Source organism: Carlito syrichta, unplaced genomic scaffold (genome assembly GCF_000164805.1).
Source record: "Carlito syrichta isolate Samal-C Ts95f unplaced genomic scaffold, Tarsius_syrichta-2.0.1 Scaffold254042, whole genome shotgun sequence".
Taxonomy (NCBI): domain Eukaryota; kingdom Metazoa; phylum Chordata; class Mammalia; order Primates; family Tarsiidae; genus Carlito; species Carlito syrichta.
In genome coordinates, this window is record NW_007198138.1 from 250,004 (window position 1) to 262,075 (window position 12,072).

At 37.4% G+C, this 12,072-nt stretch overlaps 1 protein-coding gene across 2 annotated transcripts in view; it reads left to right on the forward strand.

Moving 5' to 3' along the window:
- CAB39L (calcium binding protein 39 like) overlaps nt 1-12,072 on the forward strand; it is a 90,946-nt gene that overhangs the window by 35,024 nt on the left and 43,850 nt on the right. For both annotated transcript variants that reach the window (XM_008052034.2, XM_021709542.1), the window contains one exon: nt 5,379-5,497. In XM_008052034.2, the coding sequence (XP_008050225.1) occupies nt 5,379-5,497 (119 nt within the window). The remainder of the gene's footprint in view (nt 1-5,378; nt 5,498-12,072) is intronic.

Genomic DNA, 12,072 nt, shown 5'->3' on the forward strand with positions numbered 1-12,072 from the left:
AGTCCCCAGCAAGAGTCCTCACTAATCCATGCAGTGACCACCCCCAATGCTGCAGAGTGAAATTCAGCGCAAGTGTTTGTCCCACCTCAACCCCTCCCACCCCCATGCACACACTCACACACACATACTCCAGCAAGAATATAGAAGTCTATTCAATGGCTACACTTTTCATTTTTTTATTAAGCTATTTACAGACAGTAACATTCACCCTTTTTAGTGCCCAGTTCTTTAATGAAGAACAGTTCCACTGCCCCCAAATTTCCCCATGCTTTTTCATAATCAGCTCCTTTTCCTACCTCTAGCCACCGCAACCATTCATCAGTCTTCTATTCTTGTATTTCCACCTTTGCAAAAAAAAACAGGACAGCAGAATCATGTGTATGTGGCCTTTTGAGTCTGATTTCTTTCACTTAGGGTAATGCATTTGAAATTCACCCACGTTGCTGCCAAGTATCAGGAGTTTGTTCTTTTTTATTGCTGAGTAGTCATTCATTGCATGGATGTACCACAAACCATTCACCCATTTGCCATTTGAGGAATATACAGCTTGTTTCCAGTTGTTGTTGTTGTTGTTGTTTTTAAGCAACTACAAATAAAGCCACCATAACCATTATGTACAGCTTTTGTGTGAACATAGGTTTTCATTTCACTTGGATAAATACCTAGGAGCACAGTTGTTGTGTAATGTCAACTTTTCGGTTTCATTTTATTGTTTTAGTCATTCTCATAAGGGTTAGTGATATTTCATAGTGGTTTGAATTTGCATTTCCCTAGTGACCAACGACGTTGAGCATCTTTTCATGGGGTTATTTGCCACCATCTTTTATGAAGTTCGGAGCTGCTTTTGTCTCTTTTTTATTTGATTGTTGGATTTTGAGAATTCTTTATATATGTTCTGTATGCAATGAGTCGATGACTTGTATTTTAAATTGAAGGTCTTCTCATCTCTACAGTCTTTTTTCTCATGTGCTTTTTCTCATCTGTAACAGTTATTTCTGATTGCTGTGACTACTGGTCACCGCCTCTTTCTTCTCTCCTCTTCCTGTTGCCTGTTTGATTTTAGTTGATATTTCCATATATATATTTCATTCATTCATCAAATAATTGAGCATTTAATGTTAAGGCTGATCTTTTTTGAATTTGCAAGCAAAAACAAGGACTGCTTAAGGTTTGAGATCAGATCAGTTACATTCTATGTAATCTTAGAATTGCCAGCTAATTTTAGGCATTTTTGGTCATTTCTAGATGTTACTTCTTTATTATTGAATATGTTTTGGGTTTGTTTTTTTTTTTGAGTTGGAGTCTCACTCTGTCACCCAGACTGGAGTGCAGTGGCCGCTTCCGGCCACCGCAGCCTCGACCTGCTGGGCTCCAGTGATCCTTCCGCCTCAGCTTTCCCAGTAGCTGGAATTACAGGCATGTGCTACCATGCCTGGCTGATTTTTTTATTTATTGTAGAGATGAGGTCTCACTGCCCAGGCGGGTCTTGAACCCGCGGGCTCAGGCAATCCACTCACCTCAGCCTCCCAAAAGCGCAGGATTACAGGCTGAGCCACTGAGGCGTTTTGGGGTTTTTTATTCTTTTTTTCTGGCAACTTCTAGGTCTAGAGCTTGAGATCTGGCAGCCTGGGGGTGCAGAAGACTAGTTTTGAAATAGTTAAGGTTTTGGTCCAGTTAGATTTAGAGTGGTGACTGGACAGCTACAGAGATTACATAAAAGGTAGAGATCATCATTCACCAGCTTGTACCTGTTTCAGTTTTCTCTAATCCTTCCATGGGAATCATTTCTTCTGTTTTGGGAAGAGATTCCTGGTAGCAGAACTTGTTTTTGTTATCCACAGGGGGCTTCCTTTGCCTCTGCACACATTTGCTAATGAACTAGAAGAATGTTTTCCTCTGAGTAAAAGTTGGATAGAGTTTTGTGGAGCTCATTTCTACTGTTCTCCGGAATGTTGTATGGAAGTGCTCTTGTGGCCTTTTGCTGGGAGGTGTGATAAACATGTTCCTGTGACATTTTTAAGAGGGTTGCTATTTGTTCTGCAGTATTAGACTGTAGAGTCTAAAAGGGTTTGAATAAAACAGATGATTCATTTTATTTAAAAATTTGATTACAGCTATATCTCTTTTATGTAACAAATAGTCTTTTTAATTTTTTTTGAGTTGAGATCTTACTGTTACCCATGCTAGAATACAGTGGCATGATCATGGCTTACCACAACCTCTAACCCCTGGCCTCAAGTGATCATCTCTCCTTAGCCTCCCAACTAGCTGGTACTACAGGCACACAACTACACACCTGGCTAATTTTTTTTATTGTAGAGATGAAGTCTCGCTATATTGCTCAGGTTGGTCTTGAACTCCTGGGCTCAAGCAATCCTCCCACTTCGTCTTCCCTAAGTGCTGGGATTACAGGTGTGAGCTACCATGCCCAACCCCACAAATACAGTCTTTAAAATCTGTATAAATAAAATGTATGTATTGTGAACATTATTTAGTATTTTTAAATAATGAGACTGATTCTGAAATTTCTTTTTAAATGGAGAATTCACCTCCTAATTACTATTAAAATTTGGATTTGGGCAGTATTTTTTCTTTTTTCTTTTTTTAAGTTGGAGTCTCACTCTGTTGTCCAGGCTGGAGTGCAGTGGCACAATCATGGCCACCACAGCCTCAACCCACTAGGCTCAGGCAATCCTTTTACCTCAGCTTTCCAAGTAACTGGAACCACAGACATGCACCACCTCGCCCAGTTAATTTTTTGATTTGTTGTAGAGACGAGGTCTCACCATATTGCCCAGGCTGATCTCAAACCCCTGGGCTCAGGCAATCTTCTCATCTCTGCCTCCCAAAGTCCTGGGATTATAGGCATGAGCTAACATCCCCTGCTAGTGTTTTTTCCTAAAGGAAAATATAATTTGTGTTCTTATGTACCTGTTCTTCATTTCTCTGTCTCTTCTCCCCCAGATCCTTCTTTTCTCCTCTCTGATTCCCTCTCTTTCCTTTCTTCTCCTCCCTCTTCTCTTTCTTTCTTTCTTCTATCCTTATTTCCACCCTTCTCTTTATTTCTCTCCATGGAATGAGGTGAATAGCTGTAGATACATCTTCTTATATTTAATCATTGCCAACATTCTTATGGTCCAGTTTCTTATTTCTACTATATATATAGTAGAAATATGCCATAATTTACTTATCCATGCCAAGTCCTAGACACTGATTGTTTTTAACTATTATCACAGCAATGATAAAGATTCTCAAGTTAGATTTCCAAAAGTGGGATCCTAGGACATCAATAGAGTATTGTTAGATTGGTTTATATCCTCATCAACAGTGTATACAAACAAGCATTGTATTTTATCATTAAAAATTGCAGGCCATTGCTTTACAAGACTCTGGTGTGGTCATGTGCTCTTTGAGTTGTGGCTATCACTATGTTTCCTAAGCTCTGGCCCCCTCTCCTACCTTAGAGAGGTGAATTCTCTTTCTTTCTCTCTCACTTTCTACATAAGCTGTATTTTCTGATCTAACTTCTATGCGATTCTTTGCATCTTTCATGCAGCATTTGATCACACACCAGACACCCACACACCCCCAGGGGGCCTGATCTAACATTCTGGAAGACCCACTGGGAATGTGACCTAACACTTCTTATATCCCATTTTAACAATCTTTACCCCAAACCAAATGAATTAGGCAAAATTTATTTGTAATAAATTCATGTTTGTGTCTAAAAAAAATTGCTGGATGAAAAAAAAATCTTTTAAAAATATTAACCTTTTTATTTTGAAATAGTTGTTGATGGGTATTCAGTTGTAAGAAATAATAAGTGATTTCCAAAAAGATTCTCAAGTTAGATTTCCAAAAGTGGGATCCTAGGACATCAATAGAGTATTTTCTTTCTTTCTTCTTTCCTTATTTCCACCCTTCTCTTTATTATCTCATTTCCCCAATGGTAATAGCTTACAAAACTATATGACCATAACACAACCTCGATATTGATGTTGATAAAATTAAAATATAAAAAATTTCTATTGCCACAAAGATCTTTCCTGCTACCCTTTTACAGACACACCCAACCCTCCCACTCCCAGCACCATCCCCCATCCCTGACTTCTGGCAGCCACTAATCTGTTCCCCATTTCTATAATTTTGTTATTTCAAGAGTGCTCATATAAATGGAACCACATAGTATGTAATCTTTTAGAACTGGCTTTTCCATTCAGCGTAATTCCTGAAGATTCATTTAAGTTGTTGTGTATATCAACAGTTTCTTTTTATTGCTGAGTAGCAGTTTTTGGTATGGAGCTACCACAGTTGATTTGTTTAATCATTCACCTGTTGAAGGATTTTTGGGTTTCTTTCACCTTTTGGCTATTATGGATATTTATGGCCAGTCTTTGTGTGAGCATAAAAGTTTTCATTTCTCTGTGGTAAATGCGAAGAGTACAACTGCTATTATGATCAGTAGCATGTTTAGTTGTTGAAGAAACTACTAAGGTGTTTTTCTGATTGGCTATACTCTTTTACATTTCCACCACAATGTATGAGTGTGGATTTTCTTCATTCTTGGCAGCATTTCATTGTTAATCTTTTTAATTTTAGCCATTCTGATATGTGTATGTTAATATCTCATTGTGGCTTCAATTTCCAATTCCATTTGTAATTCAATATGATTTCTGATGATCACCTAAGTCAGATATATCCTCTCAGTTGAAGACTCAAGTTTTTTTTCTTTCTTTCTTTCTTTTTTTTTTTTTTTAGTTAAGGCACCAAGGTGAAAGAAGAGCGAATAAAGTGATAAAGTGAAGGGAAAAAAACTACCAGGAAACAGATCTAAGAAAAAGGAATTGGAATCTAGCCTACATTTTACTAAAATCTTAACTTTGTTTTCTTCACCTATTTTCCCTCCTTATTTGTGAAGGTTTAAAAATATTAATCATATTTTTGCTTGAATAACACTAAATAAATGGTTAAAAAAAACAAGTAACGAACAAATTCAGTTCTATTATAATACTGAATTTTATAGTCCAATTTTATATCCTACTATGTATGCCCTTGTGTTTACTGCTTGGCAAACTGGGCTTCCAGTTAGTCAAATTTCCCACTGAGCAGATCCTGTAGAAAGGAATTGCATTCATTTTATAGACTCTGAGTTTCAAAGAATGACCTGTTACAGATATATACAAAGAGTAAGTTAATGACGTCTGTATATTATCAAGGATGATTCTATTTCTGTTTATGTGTGTGCATGTATATATATATATGTATATGTGTATATATGTATATACATATACATACATATATATATGGATGTATTTCCCATACCATATAGTTCATCCATTTGAAGTGTATAGTTTAATTGTTGTTTGTTTCTTTAACAGGGAAAAAAAGACGTGACCCAGATTTTTAACAACATCCTGAGAAGGCAGATAGGCACTCGGAGTCCCACTGTGGAGTACATCAGTGCCCATCCTCATATCCTGTTTATGCTCCTCAAAGGGTAGGTCCATGGCTTTCAAGTATGTCTAAGTTTAAAATAGTTTGGTGAACACAGCATTAGCCTCATTTGAAATATGATTGGTTTTCTTTTGGAATTGCAGTGACGTTATTTGCTGTGCTTGAGGTCAATCCTCCAAATCTTAGTCCTCTCTGATCTCTTAGGCTACAGCAAAATCCTTTATTTGTACCTTAATGTTTCTAAATGTTATGTTTCCTTCTGCTGCCTCTCTTTTCTGCTGTCTCTGACTCTCCCATTTCAGCATTGCTTTTGCTTCCTAATCTGCCCTATTCCTAGCTGCTCAGTTACCCTTTTCCTACTTGTATAAGACTGAATCCTTCACTACATAGACACACACACAAACACACACACACACACACACACACACACACACACACACACACACACACACTCTGAGAACTCATATATAAGAATTTTCCAGTAGCCAGCATCTGCCTAGGTAATATGCATAGAATCCTGGATTATTATTTTTGTGTATTCTCATTTACATTGTTTTTTGAACATTTTGAAGCTACTCTGAACCATAGAGACAGAGGTTTTGGTTGTAGCAAGGCTTGGGGATGACCGACTAGCTTCTCTCCCCTTCAGTATCTTTCTATTCTACCATCTCAAACCATCATGACTCTTTTTATTTTATTATATTTCTGTTTTCAATTCTGGTATTTCATGTCTAGGCCATCTCACCTGTGTCCAGTTTCTATCTTGTACATATTTAAACATTTAATTATATCAAGATAATATGTAACATATCGTTTAAAAATCAGGTACATCAGCAAGCAGCAGCTCTTCGCTGTTTCCTTCTCCACTTTTTTTTCAGTTCTGTTGCCCAAAGGCAACCACTTTCACCTTTTTTATTTGTTCATTTGTTTATTTGTTCATTATTTTTTCACGATGCATTTGCTTCTTTACCAGTTTTTTTGTTTTGTTTTGTTTTTATTGAGTTGGAATCTCATTCTTGTTGCCCAGGCTGGAGTGCAGTGGCATGCTCATGGCCACCGCAGCCTTGACCTGCTGGGTTCGTGCAATCCTTCCACCTCAGCCTTCCAAGTAGCTGAAACTACAGACGCATGCCACCAGGCCTGGCTAGTTTTTGTGGTTTATTGTTGAGACGAGGTCTCACCAAGTTACCCAGGCTGGTCTCGAACCCCTGAGCTCGGGCAATCCTCTTGCCTCGGCCTCCCAAAGTGCTGAGATTACAGGCTGAGCCACCGTACCCGGTCTCATTTACCAGTTTAAATAATAATTTTGACAAGATAAACTAGATGATAATTTAGTTGTTTTACTGCTATCATTACTTCCTTTCCTTCCCCTTATCCTCCCAATATGCTTTATCACAATTTTTCATCTTATTAATAGCCACATGTAGATGATTATTATTGTAGTTATTATTCATTGGTAAGCAAAGTAGTGTGCTATGATGACTTTGGGTTTTGGTACGAAAGAATGTTTCTACTGAAGAATTGTGTCTTTTTGTTCTGGAAAGGGAAACATACTAGTATTATATGTTAGTCAGGTGTGCTGAGCTTCTATGACAAATAGACCCAAAAATGTAGTGGCTCCACCACAAGACAAGTATATAATGCAGGGCAGAGGCTCTAGGTCATAAGGGGGTTCTGTCATCTTCAGCATGTGCTTTCTGAGATTACCTTGTCCATTACCATTTCAGTCCACAGGAAGGTGAAGATATTTACAAGAACGTATGTGTTTGGAGAGTGACAAGAATTCTAGTGTGGCTAGAGCTCTGTGTGAGTCAGAGGGAGAGATAAGGTATGAACCTGGAAAGGCTGAGACCAGGTTATGAACAGTCTTCCATGCCTTGCCAAGGAGTTTGAATGTCATCCCATAGGCAACATGAAGTCACACAGGGACTAGACCTGATGAGTTCTAGTGGCAGAATGAAAAATGGCTTGGAGGGTGGGAGGCTGAGATTCCAGCTTGGAAGAGTCCAAGGAATAGATAATAAGGGCAGAACTTTTGCGGTGATACTGGAAATGAAGAGAATATATATTTTTAAACATTTTCATTTTTTTTTGACTCAAAAGTGATACATGTTTATTATTAAAATATTCTAACATTTTAGAAATGTATACTATAAAAAGGGAGTGTGGCTGGGCCTGGTGACTCACACCTGTAATGTCAGTACTGTGGGAGGCTGAGGTGGGAGGATTGCTTGAGACCAGGAGTTCGAGACCAGACTGGACGATATAGTGAGAACTCTTCTCTAAAAGAAATAAAATAAAATGACTGTCCAGGCATGGAGGCACATGACTGTACTCTCAGCTACTTGGGAGCCTGAGGCAGAAGGATCACCTGAACCCAGGAGGTCGAGGCTGTGGTGAGCCTTGATGGTGCTACCCCACTCTAGCGTGGGCAACATAGCAAGACTCCAACTCAAAATGAAATAAATAAATATTAAAAGTGAGTGCATCTTATAATCTCTCCTGAAGAAACTATTATCAGCAATTTAGAGCTATTCCTCTGGTTTTTATTTTTTATTACAATGATTCTTCTTTTTCTGTTTTTTAATCTCAAACTTTTAACCCATTCCTTCACATCCCCTTGTGTAGAGACCATTAACTGAGTGCTTGCTATGTGCCAGTTCAGTGCCTTTACTTATATTATTTAATTCTTTCCAAATACTATGAAGACTAACATTATTCCTACCATTTTATAGATGAGGAAACTGAACTCAGAGAGAATAAAAATAATGCTCAAGGTTATAACCAGATCTGACTCTAAATTCCATGTTCTTTACCATTAGTATATCCGTAAGAAAAGTTGAGGACTATTCAGATGGGAAGGAGAGGGAATTGTTGATGCTCTGGAGAGCAGGGTAGACAATAAGAAATCCTAACTGGAACAGTTGCACCATAATCACTTTTAGCTGTTTTCTCATTTAGCATGGAATACTAGATATTTAGCTCTTCCTTAAGGATCAGAATTTTTACTGAACTACCTCTTATGAAGTTGCTTGAAAACTTAGGATATAAGTTGACTGGTACAATTATATACCAAACAGTAATTTTATTTAGGGGTATGATAGAAACATTGAACCTAAGTCTAACCATAAAGCATGGAAGACAGAAAGAAATTGATACTTGTTTATTAAGAAGAATTATCTGGATATGTGATACAAAACATGGTTTAAAGGATATGGAACCCAAGTTTTATGAAAAGATTATAAATGAGGACTTTCTCTAAATGAATTTGTCTCCTGGTTCTGGCAAATGGCATTCTAGGGTACTGAGAGAACTTGAGAATAAGATCACAGAATTTCTTTCAGTGATCCATAAAGAATTGTGGCCAGTGTAATATGTCCCAAAAGGCTGATGTTAAAATCATAAATTATCCCTATTAGCACATTTTTTAAAATTTATTACAAAATTTTTTTTTTTTTGAGTTGGAGTCTCATTCTTGTTGCCCAGGTTGGAGTGCAGAGGCATGCTCATGGTCACCGCAGCCTCGACCTGCTGGGCTCTGGCGATCCTTCTGCCTCAGCCTTCCAAGTAGCTGGAACTACAGGCGTGTGCTCTATGCCTGGCTCATTTTGATTTATTGTAGAGATGAGGTCTCGCCAAGTTGCCCAGGCGGGTCTCAAACCTGCGGGCTCAGGCAATCCACTCACCTCAGCCTCCCAAAGCACGGGATTACAGACTGAGCCACCAAGCCCAACTGATTACTGTAGCCTTATAGTAAAGTTTGAAGTCTGGAAGTGTGATACTTACTGTTTTGTTTCTTTTGCTAAGGATTGTTTTGGCTATTCGTGGTCCTTTATGTTTCCATAGAATTTCTGTATTGTCATTTCTAGGTCTGAGAAGAATGATGTTGGTAACTTAATGGGTATTGCGTTGAATCTATAGATTGTCTTTGGTGGGATGGACATCTTAACAATGTTGATTCTTCCTATCCATGAGCATGGAATATTTTTCCATTTGTTTGTGTTTTCTTGGATTTCTTTGAGCAGTGTTTTGTTGTTTTCATTGTAAAGGTCTTTCATTTCTCTGGTTAGGAAGATGCCAAGATATTTCTTTTTGTGTGTGTGTGGCTATTGTGAATGGAATTGTGCTTTTTATTTGGCTCTCTACCTGCTTGTTGTTGGTATATTAGAATGCGACTGTCTTTTACACATTTATTTTGTACCCTGATACTTTTGCCAAAGTCCTTTATCAGTACAAGCAGGTTTTTGACAGATTCTCTTGGATTTTTGAGGTATAGGATCATATCGTCAGCAAAGAGGGATAACTTCCTGTTTTGAGTGGAATTTATTAAAGAAAATTCCTAAACTTGTCAATAAGCATTTCAAAAATAAAAAATAATTTTTATATAACCACAATGCTATTATTGTATTTAAAATTAAGAATAATTATTTAATAACTAATGCCCAGTCCTTCTCATATTTCATTGATTGCCAAAAAAAAATCTTTTCATAGTTGGTTTGGTCAAATAAGGAACCTAATAAGGTCCACTTACTGTATTTGGTTGTAATTTCTATTGTCAAAGAATTGTAAGTCTCTTTTCATTTAGACAGTACCCCTTACTCGCACATATGCATTTTATGTCGTTGACATTGAAAAACTGAGTCCGTTTTTCTGCAGAATGTTCCCCATTCTGGAGTTCAGATTGATTTCTCATGGTATCATTTAACTTGTTCCATTACCCCTACATTTCTAGACTGGAGATTCTACTTAAAGACTTGTTTGGATTCAAATTCAGTTTTATTTTGGCAGTTATTTTGTTGGTGGTGCCATGTAGTTCATATTTCATCACATCAGGAGCTACACTTTTTATAATGCTAAGATTGAGCAGTGGGTTCAGATAGTGACAGTCTAATCCACATAAAGCTTCCCATCAACCTTACACTTAATTGTTTACCATCCATTGGTGAACATTGCTTGATTCAGTCATTTCACTAGGGGTGACAAAAAGGGAATTTTTGAATTCTGTCTTTCATTTTGTATTTATTGGTTAGAAGTGGTTTTATTGAGAATAACTTTCCTTCACCCACCATCACTACAGTTATTAGAATACTTGGAAATACGGTTCATACCAGAGAAGAAAAATAAATGCTTAATTCTTTTCTTTTAATTACTGGTTTAGAGAGTAATAAGATGTTGTCCTGTGAACTTCCATTGGTGTCCAATGAGTTATTTACACACACACACACACACACACACACACACATACGCACACTCACTCACCCCTGAAGTGTCTAATGAAGTAATGGATTTAATGTTTTCTCTATGTCTTATTTAGTTGTATACAGTTTTCTTTTTAATGCTCAACTGACCATCTATGTATCTATGGCCCCCTCTAAGTGATATTTTTTGACATCTCAAAATAGTTTTAAGAACTTCCTTACTTTCTGGTGCAAAAAGATACACCAGACCCAGCTTATACATTTCCTGACACAGATCTAGAATTTCTACCAAGGACATTAGTTCTTTTTAAAGAGGAGTGAGTCTGGATACTAGGCTGGCTCATTAACATTGATTGTTACTACTCCTAGGCCTTTTCAGTGGACAGAGTTAACTCAGTATTTTTAAAGTAAATAAATGTTTCTAGATTAGAAGCAAACCTTGGCCATATTGAAGAGGCCAATTGTTTATTGAATGGTGTTTTATAAAAGTTTTCCAAGTATTACCTGACGTTGTTTCCAAAAGTCATTTCCCCCTTATATAACACAATCTTTGCTCCTAAATTGAGATATTTTTGCATAAGATCTTTGTTTAGCCATTTTCTGTGTAATTGTTACTGTAACTCACTGCTAGCTCAGACAATTGCTCTTATATTTTGACTTTCATTAAATTTGAAAGGGATCTTTTATTAGGCTGTCATCATTTGAATGAACATGCATATATAGTGTTGTGCCTTCTCCCTACTGACACAGTTCATTATTTTCCAGACTATATGATGCAAACTTCAAGTCAGGAAGGAAGAATGATTCAATTCAATAAAGTAGTGATTAAGCATTCATCAGATAAGCATTTACTGGGGACCTGCCATAGGTTAGCCATTGCGGAGAACACAGAATGATTAGTCATAATCCTTTCTGGCAGGAAGCTTATCCATAAGTAGAATAGATTAGGTGAGAAAGATACTGATTGGACACCAATAGAAGTTCCTAGGACAACATCTTATTACCCTCTAAACTGATAGTTAAAAGAAAAGAATTAAACATTTATTCTGCTGGTATGAATTGTATTTCAAGTATTCTAATACCTGTAGTGGGGGTGGCTGAAGGAAAGTTATTTACCATACCTAAGAATATTAATGTTAGTGGAAGTTGAAACTTTAAATAAATGTGACTTATGGAGCACTTATTTTTATAGAAAGCAATAACCTGGCTGGGCTTGGTGGCTCATGCCTATAATCCCAGTACTTTGGGAGGCAGAGGTGAGAAGATTGCCTGAACCCATGGGTTCAAGACCAGCCTGGACAACTTGGTGAGACCTCATTGCTATGATAAAAATAAATTAGCCAGGTGTGGTGGCGTGTGCCTCTGGTTCCAGCTACTTGGAAGGCTGAGGTGGAAGGATGGCCTGAGCCCAGCAGGTCGA